Below are 18,922 nucleotides of genomic sequence, written 5' to 3' on the forward strand. Positions count from 1 at the left end.
ATCTTGTTTTATAAACTAAAAATTAAGTACTGAATCTAGGTGAGAGTGTGTTTAATAAATTAAAAATTAAATGCTAAATATTTTTAGTATTGAATTTTATAAGCACTAAATTTATATTATAAAATTTTTGATGTATTAGTAAAAAATAAGAAATTGAGTATAATTATTTTGTTTGATAATGGTAAATCTTGATTTTTTAAAAAAATTCATTATTTTATAATTTTAATCTTACTAATATGATATTATTTGTTTTATTTTAAATAAATTTGGATAAAATTTAAAGATAAAATTTTAATAATTGAATTCAAAGTGAGAAAAAATTAATTAGTCAACATAGTTTTGCTGAATAGGACAATTAAATTGATTTACTTATAGATTCTAATATAGTAAAATCATCTCGATTTTGATGGTATTAAAATTGGATTGAGAAAATAATGTAATTAAAATAATTAAATTTTAAATATTTAAATAAATTATATTTTAGAAATAAAAATTAATTATTGGTTGGATAATTATATGTGTTTGTTTTAATTAAAATTAATATACACATATAATTGTACATAATACATAAAAGACCTAATGAGTTCATTTGATATAAAGGTAGGCGCACATTGAGAATCGTGCCACCCACCACACCGAGTCCAAAGAGATTTTGGGGTTTTATTAAAAAATTATTTTCTCTCTTCCTATTCAAATAGAACTCTTATGATTTTTCCTACATAAAAAGGCCATGGGGTAGCTTTAATATATATGCAGTTGATACATGAATACTCTATCGAAATTTAGAGAAATTTACTTAGATACAAAATGCATTCTATTTTTCACGAGTACCCATGATAGTGAATTTCGATTTCCACACTGGAAAGTTATATAATTTTCATTTTATGCCCGGTTTGCGATAACAACCCATATGCACTTAGCAACTGAAAATTCGAGAATAAAAGAGAATATCATTTCATGGAAGGCCATAACTAAGTAAGTCTGATTGATTCAAAAATACAGGTGTTGAATTTAATAAAATTTATTGTCATAAATAACATAACAAAGGATCAGATTTTATGAAAATTTTTTAAAATTCAGCTGTGCTTCATAAACAATATTTTCAATATATCCTTAAGAATTGCACTCTAGTGGAAGAAGAGGTTACCTTCCCTAATACCATGAGTTGTAGTGAGGCAATTTAGGTGTAGGATGCGATTTTGAAAATTATAAAATTGTAATTATTGGTTTAACGGGGGATGACTTAAAGAAAATGTGTGTTAGCCGTTACCTAGATTGCGTACATTATGGGAGTGATGATGAATTATGGGCTACATTGAACTTTGTGGTTGGCGGAGCTGCTGTGATTGGGGAAACGTGTCCGGGTCATGCGCTAAAGGTTGGTGGCGCAATGGAGATAGGGAATTTCTCCTTCATTTCTTCCCTTTATTGTTACATTTATCATTTTTTTTATTTCCACCTCATGCAATAGTTGTTTTCAATGAAATGCAATCTTAATTTTAAATTTCATTCTTACAGTTTAGCTCATCAATTTTAATTTAAACTTCAAATTTTGATTTAATTACCTTGATTTAAATTAAATTTGATTTTATTATAAAAATTAATAATTTGATTTCATTTAACACGAATCTAAATTAGTTTGATAAAATAAGTACATTTTAATAAAATTAATAGAACTTAAATTATTATGTTTGACTTCTAAATCATTAAAATTTGACATTTTATATTAATTTTCAATTAGGTGGGTTTGTTTTATAAAAAATATTTTCATATTTTCTTGTGTTTGTTTAATAAAAATAATTTAATTAACGAAAAATAATTTACTGATTTAAAAAAAAAGCCATTTGTTATTTGAAAATCGTCTTTCCTTTTCAAAAAAGTAAAACATCACTTGATTTTTAAATAAAACTTACTTGAATTGGGTTAAATAATATTATATTAAGAGTAGTTTTAAATTTTAAATTTTAATCTCAAATATTATAATTTACAATATTATTAAACATACATACTTATATTTAATAATATAATAAATTATTAATATAATTAAAATAATTAATTATTTTAATGAAATTATTGAATATTACAATATTATTTTCTTAATAAAATTTAACATTAATAATTATAAAATGGAAGAGGTCTAAGCCCTCTCGCTTTCGTTGTCTTCCGAAGTTGGAGGAAATTCACGATGGGGCCAACACTGATGAAATTCTCCATCATAATGGTCATTTGGTTGTTCTTTAGGACATCTTTGTTCAAGGAGTATTTCGTTATTGCCTCCGTGACAAAGGGGCAATGGGGTATGTACCCGCAGACCTATTAGATGGCATGAGGAATGCTAAGTGCCGGAACAACATGAGCACTCATGGACCTTTGACTCTAGGGATGTTGTTGCCAAGTATCTTCGAGGACTACAGTTGGAGCCATGGAACTTTTTTAACAAGTATGTGAGGCTTTCGGATCGTAGGTAGCAAATTCCTCTCGGGGCTCCACACATGGTGCCCATGTTGAAAACCAGACCTAAAAGAGCCAGTTTCTTCTCTTGGTGTCAGCATATCTTCAGGCGGGTATGATGCAATTCTTGCTAGGTCCCCATCAGGTATGTAGTGCTCAACCACTTGTCTAGTAACTTATGTGATTGCATGCTAATTTTTCATTTCTTGACTTTGTGTAGCGACCCAAAAGTCAGTGGTATTAGAAAATGTGATTTCGGGACTTTGTTTCCCTAAACAAAACCCATAGTGTCCTACAAGGGAAAAATGCAAAAAGTCCACCAAGAACTCAGATGAAGTATATAGGCCTATGCGTCCGATCATGAAAGGCCACGTAGTTGGAAGAAGAGTAAGGAAAGCATAGGTATGGAAAGCGAGTCTGAAGGAATCCGCTAAAAGAATAAGTGGAAAGTTAATAAGACATGGACAAAGACCTAATAAGGTTTAGAAGAAAATAGGACAGGTGAGAGCTGACCTTTCCATGGAAATGAGAAAGGAAATATCTGAGGATCGCAAGTAAGAATTTGAAATGAAGAGCCTCCATTATTCCTTATAATATAGGGACTTCTCAAGCACTTTAACCTTTTTGATAAATGTTCTTAAAAATCACAATCCAATATTTGCAAGTAAGGAACTTAATAATGCTTTATTGTAGGTACGTCGCCACAATGAATGTCGTAAAGAAGAAACAAGCAAGCAAGCTAGTAGGCTCGTATTGCCCTAAGACGATGAGTCAGGTGATCCTCACATGGGACAAGTAAGGTCTTAGGTTAGCCTTGTACATAAGGTGGATTACTAGAAGTAATCCTGTTAACATTATGATTAATGGTAGACAATTTTAATGGCAAACAATCCAAGTGGTGCAAGTTTAGCACCCTAAAGTTGACTTTGAAAAAGTGGCATGGGATAATTTTTTTTTGGTCCTTGAGATAATGGGCTATTTATTGTTTGGTCCTTGAACCTCAACTATAAATAGGCCTTCTCATTTCTCATTTCAATTCATCCCAACCAATCTTTCTCTCTTAGATTTCTCTCTTCTCCCATTTGAGAATTCTTAAGGAATTCTATTTGTTTGTAATATTTTGGAGATAGTAAAGTTATCATCTGGTGTTAGTACCCGAGGACGTAGGTATAATTTATCGAACCTCGTTAAAACTCTTGTGTTCTTTTTTTGTCCTATTTTTCTTTCAATATTTGAGGGTATAATAGTAGTATTTAATTGTGCTATTAAATTACTATAAAAGGGATATTCTGACTAAGGAAAGACCTGGTATTTAAGAGATCCTTGTGATACACCTCTTCCCGGGAATTGAACTTTGTGTGATTTTTAGTACAATAATTTACACGCTTCCTACCCTATTGGAACAACAAGTGGTATCGAGCCAAGGTTAATCGTAGTATGCTCTGTGGTTGCGCTTAAACCGATCTTCCACATCAGAAAAGATTTCCTTAGGTATATTGAAAGATTATGGAAAAAACGGTCGGTTTAGGAGCTTCAACATCGTCCATGTGGACAAGACCGACAATTGCAAATGCAAGATTGGCCGTGGAGATCTTTGATGGCACGGGCCATTTTGGTATGTGGCAAAGTGAGGTTCTAGATGCCCTTTTTCAACAGGGTCTAGACATTGCCATTGATGAAGAGAAACCAGATGATGTACAGGAGAAAGATTGGAAGGCGATCAATCGGTTGGCATGTGGCACAATTCGATCATGCCTTTCTCGAGAGCAGAGGTATGCTTTTTCAAAGGAGACTTCTGCAAATAAGTTGTGGGTGGCACTTGAAGAAAAATTTTTGAAGAAAAACAGTCAAAATAAGCTCCACTTGAAGAAAAGACTGTTTCGCTTCACTTATGTCCCAGGTACCACAATGAATGATCACATCACCAAATTTAATCAGTTAGTCACTGATTTGCTAAATATGGATGAGACATTCAAAGATGAAGATTTGGCTTTGATGCTGTTGGGGTCACTTCCTGAGGAGTTTGAGTTCCTAGAAACTACTCTACTTCATGGCAGGAGTGATATATCTCTGAGCGAAGTCATGTGGCCTTATACGCTTATGAACAGAGAAAGAAGGACAAATGAAAAACTCAATCAGAGATACGAAGCTTTAGTAGTTCGAGGTCGTTCATACACTCTAAGAAAACTCGTAAGAGGAGATCAAAGTCAAAGTCCGGACTCGGAAAGATGAATGTGCCTTTTGTCATGAGAAAGGCCACCTGGAAGAAAAATTGTCCAAAGTCAAGAATAAGGAAAAGTCATTGTAGATGCTTGTGTTGCAAAGCATGATACTAGTGACTCGAACTATCATCGGTTGCATCATCATCGTCATTCCATTCGGATGAGTGGATTTTGGATTCGGGTTGTACCTATCATATGTCCCCTAACCGGAGTGGTTCTCGATTTAGTAGAACTAAATAGAGGAGTTGTTTATATGGGCAATGATAATGCTCAGAAACTGCTGGGATAGGTTCAATCCAATTAAAGAATCAAGATGGATCAACCGAGTTCGATCGATGTTCGGTATGTGCCAGTTTGAAGAAAAATCTCATCTCATTGGGAGCCTTGGAATCCAATGGTTCGCTTGTTACTATGAGAGATGGGGTTTTGAAAGTGACATCTGGCGACTTGTGATATTGAAGGGCATCAGAAAAATAACTTGTATTACTACCAAGGTAGTACAGTTATTGGAACAATACCGCAGCCTTCCTAAGTAATAAAGACTTGGACTCAATGCGCTTGTGGCATATGAAGTTGGGACATGCGTGAAAAATCCTTGCAAATTCTCGCAAAGCAAGGATTGTTGAAAGGTGCAAAGGCTTGCAAATTAAAATTTTGCGAGCATTGTGTTCGGGAAAGCAAAAGAGAGTGAAGTTCTAAGATCGCTATCCATAATACAAAAGGTATTTTGGAATATATTCACTCAGATGTGTGGGGGCCTTCCAAAACACCTTCGTTGGGAGGAAAACACTACTTTGTTACTTTTGTTGATGACTTTTCCAGAAGAGTTTTGGTGTATACCATGAAAACTAAGGATGAAGTGCTTGGAGTTTTTCTTAAATGGAAAACTATGATCGAAAACCGATCGAAAGAAAATCAAGCGGCTTAGAACGGACAATGGAGGCGAATATAGAAGTGATCCGTTCTTCGATGTGTGCCAAGAGTATGGTATTGTTCGACACTTCACACTTAGGGATACACCATGCAGAATGGAGTGGCAGAGCGTATGAATCGAACATTGCTGGAGAAAGTTCGATGTATGTTGTCCAATGTTGGGTTGGGCAAGCAATTTTGGTCGAGGTCGTGACATACCGCCATCTTGTTAATCGCTTGCCATCATCTCGCATTAGAAAGAAAAACTCCTATGGAGGTATGGTCCGGAAAACCGCCACATGATTATGATTCCTTACATGTGTTTGGATCCACTGCATATTACCATGTGAATGAGTCAAAGTTAGATCCGAGGGCAAAGAAAGCTCTCTTTATGGGAATCACTTCCGGAGTAAAGGGATTTCGTCTTTGATGCTTAAGCACAAAGAAAATGATATGTAGCAGAGATGTTACCTTTGATGAATCTGCCACATTGAAAAAGGTAGCAGATAAAGATATTCAGACGAGCGATACTCCACAGCAGGTGGAGTGTACTCCAAAACAGGTGGAGTTTGAGCAGATGGGGATTTGCCCAGTTAATAAGTCTAATTCTCCCGCCACAATGGAGGAATTAGAGGTTGAAGAGGTTCTGACCCAAGAACCGTTAAGTACACCAGAACCAGTTGTAGTTGCAAGGCCATGGAGAGAAATTCGTAGACCTGCTCGATTTACTGATATGGTGGCCTACGCCCTTCCCGTTGTTGATGATGATATTCCTATCACTTATCAAGAAGCAATGCAAAGCTTAGAAAGTGATAAATGGAAAAGCGCTATGGATGAAGAAATGCAGTCTCTCCGGAAGAACAATACTTGGGAGTTGGCGCAATTACCGAAAGGTAGGGCAATCGGATGCAAGTGGGTATTCGCAAAAAAAGATGGATCTCCTAGCAAGAAGGATATTCGCTACAAGGCAAGATTGGTAGCTAAAGGCTACGCCGTAAGGAGGAATTGACTACAATGATGTATTTTCCTGTTAGAAGCATTCCTCCATTAGAATTTTGTTGGCCTTGGTAGCACAGTTGAATTTGGAGCTAGCTCAACTTGATGTTAAGACGGCTTTCTTGCATGGTGAGTTAGAAGAGAGATCTATATGACTCAAATTCAAGGATACATGAGATGCTGGTGGTAGAAATTAGGTTCGTAAGTTGAACAAATCGCTATATGGATTGAAGCAATCCCGAGGCAATGGTACAAGCGATTTGATAGCTTTATGAGAAGGCGTATACACAAGAAGTCAATATGACAATTGTGTGTATTTGCGAAGAAAATGCATGATGGATCTTTCATTTATCTACTCTTGTATGTTGATGATATGTTAATCGCTCAAGAGCCAAAAAGAGATAGATAAGCTGAAGGCTCAGTTGAATCAAGAGTTCGAGATGAAAGATCTAGGTGAGACCAAGAAGATTCTCGGTATGGAGATAAGTAGAGATAGACAGAGAGGCAAGCTTTGTTTGAATCAGAAGCAATATTTGAAAAAGGTATTACAATGTTTTGGTGTAAATGAAAACACAAAACATGTAAGTACCCCACTTGCTTCTCATTTGAAACTTAGTGCTCAATTATCTCCGAAGACTAAAGAAGAAAGAGAATATATGGCAAAAGTCCCATATGCTAATGCAGTTGGGAGTTTGATGTATGCGATGGTGTCTACGCGGCCTGACATTTCACAAGCTGTTGGAGTTGTGAGCAGGTATATGCATGATCCTGGAAAAGGACATTGGCAAGCTGTGAAATGGATTCTACGGTATCTTCGAAAAACCGTAGATGTTGGTTTAGTTTTTGAGCAGGATGAAGCACTTGGTCGGGTTTGTAGTTGGATATGTTGATTCCGACTTTTTGGTGATTTAGATAAACGTCGCTCAACTACGGGTATCTGCTTACTCTTGCTAAAGCCCCAGTGAGTTGGAAGTCTACTCATGATACTGATGAGTGTGTCTACTACAGAGGCGAATATATGGCGATTTACGTAAGTCGTTAAGGAGGCTATTTGGCTTAATGGATTGTTGAAAGACTTGGGAGTTGTTCAAAGTCACATTAGTCTATATTGTGACAAATGAGCGCTATTCATTTAGCGAAAAATCAAGTCTATCATTCAAGAACCAAGTATATCGACGTAAGATATCACTTTAAAGTGAAGTCTTTGAAAAGGAAAATTCTACTTGTAAGATTTCGACACAGATAATCCCGCAGATATGATGACCAAGGTGGTAACAACAATCAAGTTTAATCATTGTTTGAACTTGATTAACATCCCGAGAATTTGAGCACCTTCAGTGTATGGCGCCGAGAGCGCATTTGGAGGCACTATAAAAGATAGCTTTATCGAATTTGGGGAGTTGAAGGAAGTGTGTGAAGATGTGATTATCCTAATCAAATCTTCAAGGTGGAGATTGTTAACATTATGATTAATGGTAGACAATTTTAATGGCAAACAATCCAAGTGGTGCAAGTTTAGCACCCTAAAGTTGACTTTGAAAAAGTGGCATGGGATAATTTTTTTTTGGTCCTTGAGATAATGGGCTATTTATTGTTTGGTCCTTGAACCTCAACTATAAATAGGCCTTCTCATTTCTCATTTCAATTCATCCCAACCAATCTTTTCTCTTAGATTTTCTCTTCTCCTATTTGAGAATTCTTAAGGAATTCTATTTGTTTGTAATATTTTGGAGATAGTAAAGTTATCATCTGGTGTTAGTACCCGAGGACGTAGGTATAATTTACCGAACCTCGTTAAAACTCTTGTGTTCTTTTTTTGTCCTATTTTTCTTTCAATATTTGAGGGTATAATAGTAGTATTTAATTGTGCTATTAAATTACTATAAAAGGGATATTCTGACTAAGGAAAGACCTAGTATTTAAGAGATCCTTGTGATACACCTCTCTTCCCTGGGAATTGAACTTTGTGTGATTTTTTAGTACAATAATTTACACGCTTCCTACCCTATTGGAACAACAAATCCCACATTGCAAACAATAAGGCAAAATGAGAAAGGGTTCACCAAAGAGGCAAGTTATGTTGGAGGTCAGCAAATCCGGAAATGTCAACGAGTCATTCAGGACTAAGGTATGGAAAGAAAGAGTCTGCCAAGGAAGGTATGTCCTAAGGACCCTTGGTCGAATAGACGAGGAAAGGAATACAAAGGTGTAATATAGGAGGGTCAGACATATAGCCAAGTAAGCCAAAGAGCAATGAACATTCTGTAGGTAGAGTGTACGAAAGAGAGGAAAAATAAGAAGTAAGGATAGGACTCGTTGAAATGGAAAGGTGTCCATGACATGGTCCAGTGGAGAGTTCGTCCAGAGGAAGGTCAAGTAGTGAGCAGAGTAGCTCGAAGGCTCGGTAGAGTCCACCACCCCGAGGTAGAATGCTCGTGTTAAGCGAACAAGGAGTATTATTTTATTTTACATTCATTACCCCTATGTGGTAGGGTTAATTACAGATAGTATAAGAACTCATTAAATTTGCTTGAACTTACGAATTTGGCTGATGTTCGTAGAGTTTGTGAGATTAATTGAGGACTTCAAAGAGGGACCAAGCTAGAAAGAGTGGAGAGCAGGGATCGCCGATGGATCAAGTCATGCATATAGGAAATGGGGTACCACTGGAAGCTTCGCCTTAGGAATTATGATATTGTGGTCTGAAAGCGCCTTTAGAATTTGGGTAATTGAAATAATTATCTTCGCTAAGAGTTGTAAGGGGCAGATTAAGGGTATAAATTTAAGAGGTTAAATATTCGATGGCTTAAGACCTTAGTTGTAAGAATTTGTATTTTAAACTTCATTATCATGTGGTTATGCTCTTAGACTGATTATAGCAACTAAGTTAGCCAAATTTAAGTATAGGTCTATTGTGACGCTCCATACTCAGATCAGGTGAACAGGTCAGGCATGAGGTGTTACAAAGTGCGAGAAACCTTACCCCGTGAGGTATTTGTTGTGGTTCTTCCAGATGTAAAATCTCTTGAGGATGGGTTAAATTCAATACTACCTTCTTGGGAGGGTCTCGTTCAAAGTAAATAACTTTTCTAGGCATCAACATCATTGGTTAATCCAATTTTCAAATCTGACTAAACTGCTTGATTGAAACATGTATTGAGCTAGCGGTTGTCCCCTTTCGTAAGGTTGATCAGACTACTGGGACCTCTTATGCTCTTTCTGATGCCTTTCTAAAAAATGAACGACTAGTTTAAAAAGGTATGACTAGTATGATAGAGCAATACAAATAAATGAGGGAGTTTCTACGGAAGGTCTAAAAGGAAATTTCTTTTATAAAAGGGAAAATTCACAATTGAAGGGGGAGAATGCAAAGCTTTGCTTGCACGCCAAGCTATTTGAGAAAGTAGAGGCAAATTTGTTGAAGACAAGCGAAAACTTTTGGAAGATTCTATTGGAGCGTGATATTGAAGTTCAGGATTTGAGCCTTCAACTTCAACATGTGTGTGCAACTTAGGTGAAAGACTAGAAAATGCTCAAAGATGTCCAAGTGACTATCTCGACTATCATCGTGGATGGGGTCATGTTGGCTATATAAGTGGCCTTTGGCCTCATGTACACACATAGGATGGACTTTAGGCCATTCTTTGATTTAATCAAGTGGGGTCGCCACTTGGATTTAAATGTTAATTGCTCTTTCAAAGATGGCTAGTGTTATTTCATTAGGGGATGTGACCTTTCATTTTTCGATGAATCTTCAAAAAGTAACTCCATTAAAGATGAGACTTAGAGGTCAAGATCTTACCTGAAGGAGTTAAAAGAGGATGGGAGATGCATAGAGCCAACAAGTGGGGAGTCAAGCTCGTCGGGTGCTCAACAGGAGGGTACCTCAGCTAGGGATTGGGGGGGGGTTGGAGAGAAGAGTTGTTTGCAATTACAAATGTAATATTGCTAAAGTTCTGTAATTGTAAGCTTATGATTATCACTAAATAAAACGTTTTCTTGTTGCATCCTTGCTTTATGCTTTCTGGCTATGAACAATTTCCCTCTTTGACATTTTACACCAGACAATCAAGTTGGGCATTGAATATTTGCATCCAATGTGTTTGAATATTGAATATTGCATTCAATACCTTTTAATTGTAATTGGTTGCTTTTTCCTCTTTAGCAGGATATGTATCTTCTTCTTTGAATATTGAATATTGCATTCAATACCTTTCACTGTCATTATGCATTTATTTCTTTAATGACTTGACTTGGGTCAATTTAACAACATCCATACATTTATATCCATCCTCTTCGCCACCATCACTCTCTTCCAAAAACTTCAAAGATTCCCAAATGAACCAAATTCATTTCTTCAACCTTACATCAACCTTCTTTCCAGTGCTATACTTGGTTTTCTTCACTTTCTTTTTCCAAGCAAGAAAACTAATAGCCGTGGACGAAAACTTCACGATATGCAGCGTGCCTAGATATTGCGGTAAGATGAACATAAAGTTCCCATTCTTCATCCAGGGTCGAGACGAACCTAGATGTGGCTATCCGGGTTTCGAAATCCACTGCAGAAATAACTCATTGCCATCGATTAGCTTTGGTGATGGTGACTACATCATCAATGACATCTATTATCATAACCAATCATGTCACTTGTCTAGAGCTGTTAGTTTTGATAAATATGCCATTTGCAGTCATTCGATCCGTAATATATCCATTCCATCCGACCGGTTTTTACTCCCTTCGCTCCAAAATAAAACGTTTTTGTTCTTCAATTGCAACCTGTCGTCCTCGCGCGAACTTCCACGGTACAATATTCATTGTGCTGCTAAAAATGAAAGTAATGCGACGTTGGCACTGTTTAGTAACGATCCTATGTTGAATTTCGCTTCTGAATATTGTGATACAAGGGTGGTGGTGCCTGTGGCTTTTACCAGCGGAGAGGGAAGTCTTGAAGGCATACTGAATAGAGGGTTTATGGTGGAATGGATAGCAAGCAACTGTAGCATTTGTGAGGCGAGTGGTGGCAAGTGTGGATTTGATTATACTACCTACCATTTCAAGTGCTTCTGCAGAGATAGGCCTCATGCTTGGTACTGTACTCCCAAGAACGAATCGAGGTTCAACCTGGGCCTGGGACTTGGTAAGCCTACACCCTATCTTTCTATATTCTCAAAAGTATTGATAAAAGGGAATCAAAATATATACCGATGAAAATATTCTTTATTTTTATTATATTATTGAAATTATTTTTAAAATGAAAAATTAAAATAAAATAAAATTTTAATAATTACATATTTTAAAATAACTATAATTTAATAAAAATTATGATAATGATTACACATTTAAAAATATTATAATTTAATTTACAATTATTAGTTAAATAAATATTGTGGTAATTTTAAAATAGAGTTATCATTTGAATAGAATGCTAAGTATAAAATGTAAGAAAGAAGTTGTGATAATTATAACTTAAATTACAATTATTAGTAAAAAATTGTGCTAATATAAAGTTATTATTTAATTAATATATTAGGGTTAACCATATATTATTTTCAATAATGTTATTTTGCATTAATTATATAAAGTGAAACCATATTGTATGTTGAATATGTTAAAATGCTTTAATTATGATTTGTGAATTTTATGTGATGATATTTGAATTGATAATTTAATATATTTTAATTATATTCAATAATTCAAATAATAAATATTATTTTACATTAATTGTTGCGATTAAAAATAAAATATTTAAAAAAATTAAACGCGTAAACTCACATGGAATGCATATGACATTGGAAGCTAGTGTTATAAAAATTATATACAAATATTAACAAAGAAAGAATTAAAGAAATTTTCAAAATTATTAAATCTTTTAGTATAATCACAAATTCTAATTGATGCGACATATAAGACAAATGATGCTATATTAGCATGATGTGCATATTGACTGTCATTCAAGTTTCCACGCTATCAATGTTAAAAATTAATGTATTCGTCATCATTTTCGTGAAAAAAATAATTTAACTCGTTTTTTAAAGGTTAAGGGTTAAATTTATCCAACTTTTACCTATTCAGTTTTATTTGTTTTAATATAATGCAGTACCTTGGGTGTCATATATCATTCATTGTATCATCATCTTTCAATGATGGAATCCAATGCCAGGATCCTATTACTATAAGAATGTAGCTTTTAGTTGATACACTTAATATTTTAAAAAAACTATTATGCAAAGTATGTATTATTAAATACGATTGAGTTTTAGATTGATTAGCATGAGTATTATTGTCAATACAGAAGAATGTGGGTTTGAGTGCATTAAAACGCATTATCTTCCTATTTGTAGGTTGAGGAGGGACTATGTGTATATAATGAATAAATAAAGAGTATTTTGACAAATAAAAAATTTGAAAACAATTTGTGCTTATATATATATATATATAAAATTATATTAGCAAGGATAAAATAGTTACTTTAGTATACAGTTTCCCATTTATATTTGACACACAACATTAATATCTACCCCTCTGAATGCAGCAGCTTCTTCAATTGTTGGAATACTATTGGTGATTCTTGCCTTCTACTATTGTATAAGAAAATTCACATCAGATAATATAGATGAGAACATTGAAGCCTTTTTAAAGGATCATGAATGTCTAGCTCCTAGAAGGTATAGATACTCAGACATTAAAAAGGTAACCAACTCATTCCAAGACAAATTAGGTAAAGGAGGCTATGGGGATGTTTACAAAGGTGAGCTACTTGATGGAAGACATGTAGCAGTGAAGATTTTAAATAATTCACAAAGTAATGGGGAAGAATTCATGAATGAGGTTGCAAGCATTAGTAGAACTTCTCATGTCAACATAGTCACTCTTTTGGGCTTCTGTTTTGAGAGAAATTGTAGGGCTCTCATTTATGAGTTTATGCCTAACGGATCACTTGAGAAGTTCATATTTCAAGAGAGGAAAGATCGTCGATTAAAGTGGGATAAATTGTACCAAATTGCAATTGGCATAGCTAGAGGGTTAGAATATTTGCATCGAGGTTGTAGCACGCGTATTCTGCATTTCGACATCAAGCCTCACAACATCCTTTTAGATGATGAGTTTATTCCAAAGATATCTGATTTTGGTCTTGCAAAATTGTGTCTCGAAAAGGAAAGTGCCATATCCATGACAGGTGCAAGAGGAACTGCTGGGTATATTGCTCCTGAAGTATTCTCAAGAAACTTCGGGAGAGTGTCTCACAAGTCTGATGTTTATAGTTATGGAATGATGGTTTTAGAGATGGTCGGGGGAAGAAAAAACATTAGTGTTGAAGTTGATCGAACAAGTGAAATATATTTTCCATACTGGATCTATAATCGTATAGAGTTGGATGAAGAACTAGGATTGGAAGATATTGAGAGTGAAGATGATCAAGAGAGAGCAAGAAAGATGATAATCGTGAGCTTGTGGTGCATACAAATTGACCCATCAAATCGCCCAACAATGAGTAGAGTGGTAGAAATGTTGGAAGGGTTCACCAATTCGCTCACTATCCCACCTAAGCCTTTCGTATCATCGCCTCCAAGATCATAGGCTGCAAACTCCTAAAGTATTTGGTATGCTGACATTGTTGCATTTGTATTTGTTCACAATTTTGGCAATATTTATTATTGATGCTGGTGAAAATATATACGTAACAAATTTATAAAATTGATACCTACAAGTGTTAGGTACAATGGTTATATTCTCAAGAGGATACACATGTTTGAACTTTGGAGATAACATTTTTAAGAGGAGCAGCCACGAATGTCGAACATAGATCATAAAACAGACATAAAAAACCTTGTTACAATTGAGCACAGATTATATCGTGCTACTCAGCAGACAACTTAGTTCTGGTGTTAAAAGTAAATTTTTTTTAGAGAAAGTATAAATTTTTATACTTGTAATTAAAGATATTAAACCATTTCTGTCCCCATTGTAGAATACAATTTTGGCCACCATTATAAAATTTTGGCAATAAAATTATTTAAAGGAACTGGGGGAAAACGTTTTGATGATTTAAATCAATATCAATCCCTCTTAATATTATATATTTTTATGCTAACAAATATTGATTTTGAAAATATATATTATAATAAAAGTAAACTTAAAATAATAATTTTAAATTTTATATTGAGATTTTTATAATATAATACCCGTTTTTACCTATAACTTCCAAACCCTTAAAAGGATGGAAAACGTGTTTAAGCATGTTCAAACTCATATTCTCTTTATTGTTGTAATAATAATGATGTCAACTGTTTTGTAAAAAAAAAATTATGTCAATCGAACGAAAGCTCAATGAACAAAATTCATATTGAGATTTAAATATTTTAAATTATGTAGATAATTACATCTATGAATAAATAAAAAATATAAATTACATCTATAGGTGCTCATGGGTCGGGTCGGGCCTAAGCATGATATTAACATACTTTATATTTGTCCAAGCTGGCTTAGTTCGAAATGGTCTTAAAATTTTGCTCAAACTCGCCCATATTTACAAAAGACTAACGCAAGTCCATTTTAGGCTCACCTTTATTATCTTTTTTAAAAATATTTTATTTTATTTTAATATTTAATAATTTTATATATTTTGTATTTATTAAAAATTTTATATAGTCATCTTAACATTATTTTAATATTTACAATAGAGTATTATTATATATTTAGTATAGTTTTTTTAACGTTTTCTAAATAACATAATATAAAATATTATGAACTTAAAATGAGTCAAGCCCGACCCATATTTTAAACAGGTATTTTTTTTTTCTTAGGCACATTTTTGGAGTTTAGTATTTTTATTCAAACCCTCCCAAATTTCAAGTAGACCTTCAAGCCTAGATGGATAGCTCAACCCATGAACATGTCTAATTACATCTAACTTAAATAAACTTAAATCCGATTCGATCTAACCCAAACTCAAACTCAAAAAATTTGAATTCAAAAAACTCAAACACAAAATATCTAAAGCCGGAAAAACTTAAACTCGAAATATTTAAATCCAACCAAACCGAATGTGACCTTTAAATATATATATTGAAAGAATAATATATATTTATTTAGACACGTTAATTTTAATTAATAAATTTTATAAATATTTTTCTCTCAAACCTAAAAAGTCAAGTCAACTAAAACACAATGCTTCCAATTTGTCTTCCTTTACCTATTTATAACTAATTTTATTCATTTAAATTGTGGTAAACTTAACTCTTTTGCAACAAAGCTTTACCAATTTAATTTTGACTATTCAAAGCAGATGCCAACCAAAACTAAACCAATGGGGTTTGACTTTAAACCGTCACCATCACATTACAGCAAGTAGATGTTGACCTCTTTTCTATCGGTGTTTATGATTTCTTGACAAACCTCATTCTTCCGTATGCAGTTTTGAAAAAAAAGGGTCGGTGGATTTATCTATTACAAATATATCATACATTGCTCTATTCTTTACAAATTTGCAATTTAGTCCATATATTTTTATTTTTAACATTTTAATCTTTTTACTTTTTAGACTTTGAAATTTATGTCCAATTGTTAACACTAATAAATTCATTGGTACGGTATATTGAAAAAAAAATACTCACTTGATAGTAATATAACAATAAAATAGATGTTGTAATGAACGTTGAAATTAATAAGTAGATGACTAAATTTCATATTTATGAAGAGCACATGGGTTTATGGCATATTTTAACATTTTTCTTTCCTTTTGGTAAACCTTCATGAGGTGCCACTAGGAGTGTCATTGAGCCAAATCAAGTTCAAATACTGGTAAGCTCGAATTTGGTTCGGAACTCGAAATTTGATATCTGGCTTGAGCTTGACAATAGTTTCGAGTTTGAGCTAGACTAAATTTATTTATCGATTTTTGTACTTAAACTTGAACTCAAGTTTGATTAAGTTGTATGAGCTCAACTCGATCATTAAGCTGATGATCAATAATATATATATTGAAGGCAATAATATAATTTAATAATATAAAAATATAAAAATATGAATTAAAATATATCACAATAAATAAAATATATTAAAACTATTTTATTAAATAATAATTTAAAGGTTATATATATTTTAAAAAACTCTTAAATCGTAATAACTTATTTAAATAATTCTTTATAGTAATTTTACTTAAATAAGCCCTTAGTCTCTAATACACCTCATTATAGGTTCTTATCATATCTTTTTTTTTTACACAATACTTAAAATTACCCATAGCCTCTTTTCCACCCATAAATAGAAGAATAATGCGCTTCAGCGTACTCGAACCTACATTTGCAACAATGTCCATATAGATCGAGTTAAGACTCAATTAACTAAAATAAACTTATTTTTAATTAAAACAATGAAAGACGTAAATGGTTAGTAGTATAATTTTAAATGATTTAAATAATATTTGTTAATAGTTTATTTTTCAGTACCTTATCTTATCAAGTTTGTAAATAAAACGTTGGTGCTCGCAAGTTACTTTCAGTTCGACTCGAAAAAAATTCGAATTCAATTCAGTAATTATCAAGCTGAGATCGAGATATCGATCAAATCAAATTTGAGGTTAGTAATACTTGACGAACGGCTCACAAGTCTAATTGAGCTTTTCATATTTTTATATTATTAAATTACGTTATTGTCCTTAACATATATTATTAACTCAAAATTTAATTATTGAGTTGATTTAAACACCGATTCAATCTTAATCTAAATGGTTCAAAATCATTCTCCAAATTAATACTTAAATTGATTTTCAGTTCAAAAGATCCAACCAACCAATCTGATCCGATTCAAAAATCTTCAAATAAAACTAAATAAACACACAAAATTACATGATTAATAAAACTCAAAGCATTTCATATATTTCATTTCAAATACAATACTTATAGAATTCAAAGAATAAAAAATACTATCAATCAAAACAAACTGTATTAGAAAAAAAACGATTCAACAAGGAAGTATACCAAACATTTCTCAATGTTTTTTTTTCCTATTTTACCCCCAAATAATCCTTCAAATCACAAGGGAAACATTGGTGTCGCCTCCATGAATTACAATGCATCTTCAACATCTCCAACACCTTTTTTTTAGTCGACGATAATCGTCCCTCTAAATGCAACAATGTCACCATCTTCTTCACAGCTCCATACATCAACATTTCCTCCAATACCCTTTCCGTTGGGTGAAAATTACATACCTGCCACAGGATCTTAACCCCAAGTTTAGTGGCTAAATTTGAGACTTGCAATAGGGTTTTTGAAATTACAGGTATCCCTAAACTATGATCCACTATAGCCATCCTGCCTTCTGGTGACTCGCATAATAGCTTTATTAAAAGCAGCATTTTCTCGGATTTGGATCGGTTCGAATCGGGTAAAAGCTCGATGAGGATGCAAATGGCGCCGGCTTCGATGGCTTTTAATCGGCTTTTCTTGGATGATGATAGGATTTCGAAAAGGATTTCGAGTGCGTATGAACTTGCTTTGTTGCATATCCCATCGTAGACTAGTTCTAGTAAGGATTTGAATAAGTCGATACCTTGATCTTCAAGTAAAGGGTTCCAGTTAAAGCCGGTTTTGGCTATTTTTCGGAAGATGGTGATGGCGTAAAATCGAGCTTCGGCGCTACCTCGTTGAAGGATGATCGCTATTGATCTCATTGGATCTGGTTTTGATATCAACTGAAATGATTTTTCGTCTTGTTTCGATAATGGGAGTAAATGTAAGATACCTAAAGCTTCCTCGCATGCTTGAAAGCTAACGAAATCAGAATTGTCGAACTGATTGATTAGCATTCCAACAACAGCCTCCACCCCGCCGGATCGAATGAAATCGGACTTTGTTTCGTCACCTAACTCGACTATTGCTCGGATTTTCTTCATGGAACTTACTTTAAAAGGAGATGATTCGAGGGCGGTGAAGAGGGAAACCATCTCGTCGTGCTTGATCAACGGTTGTGGCATAGACGATGAAGTGGACGGACGGGCTAAGAGTGTTTCTTTCCAGGCAAGAATGAGACGTTTGAGGGTGTGATTCGGGGTCATATCGAAGCTCTCGACGCATTGCATGGTGGTCGGACATGTCTTCTTGTTGTAGACGAAGAACCATTTCTCGATGTTCTTCCGCTCGTAAGAGACTCCGGTGACGATGGTGACCGGATCCTTCATGATTTCCATGGAAATGGGGCATCTGAAATCTGGTGGACAATTCATTTTCTCCACAGCAATTAACTACCAATAATAAGTGCTTTGATTAAAAACAAAACAAAACATCAAGCAAATGCCATTAATATATATATATACTTAATATATATATATATATACTTAC

At 33.9% G+C, this 18,922-nt stretch overlaps 2 protein-coding genes across 2 annotated transcripts; one reads left to right on the top strand and one right to left on the bottom strand.

Annotated features, from left to right (window-relative positions):
* Positions 1–1,252: 1,252 nt before the first annotated feature.
* On the top strand, positions 1,253–14,276 carry LOC108463054 (LEAF RUST 10 DISEASE-RESISTANCE LOCUS RECEPTOR-LIKE PROTEIN KINASE-like 2.1). The gene is made up of 6 exons (XM_017762991.2): positions 1,253–1,378; positions 2,242–2,395; positions 2,516–2,596; positions 10,057–10,193; positions 11,097–11,718; positions 13,114–14,276. The coding sequence occupies exons 1-6, from the start codon at positions 1,253–1,255 to the stop codon at positions 14,157–14,159; spliced, it is 2,166 nt and encodes a 721-aa protein (XP_017618480.2). The 3' UTR covers positions 14,160–14,276.
* A 3,045-nt stretch (positions 14,277–17,321) lies between these two features.
* On the bottom strand, positions 17,322–18,922 carry LOC108462418 (E3 ubiquitin-protein ligase PUB22-like). The gene has a single exon (XM_017762366.2). The coding sequence runs from the start codon at positions 18,805–18,807 to the stop codon at positions 17,587–17,589; it is 1,221 nt and encodes a 406-aa protein (XP_017617855.1). The 5' UTR covers positions 18,808–18,922; the 3' UTR covers positions 17,322–17,586.

This window comes from Gossypium arboreum, chromosome 13 (assembly GCF_025698485.1).
Source record: "Gossypium arboreum isolate Shixiya-1 chromosome 13, ASM2569848v2, whole genome shotgun sequence".
NCBI lineage: Eukaryota > Viridiplantae > Streptophyta > Magnoliopsida > Malvales > Malvaceae > Gossypium > Gossypium arboreum.

Coding starts and splice junctions, on each gene's coding strand:
- LOC108462418 (XM_017762366.2), bottom strand. CDS start 18,807: ATGAATTGTCCACCAGATTTCAGATGCCCCATTTCCATGGAAATCATG.
- LOC108463054 (XM_017762991.2), top strand. CDS start 1,253: ATGTGTGTTAGCCGTTACCTAGATTGCGTACATTATGGGAGTGATGAT. Junction 1,379..2,241: donor GTCCGGGTCATGCGCTAAAG/GTTGGTGGCGCA, acceptor GTTGTTCTTTAG/GACATCTTTGTTCAAGGAGT. Junction 11,719..13,113: donor CAACCTGGGCCTGGGACTTG/GTAAGCCTACAC, acceptor CTCTGAATGCAG/CAGCTTCTTCAATTGTTGGA.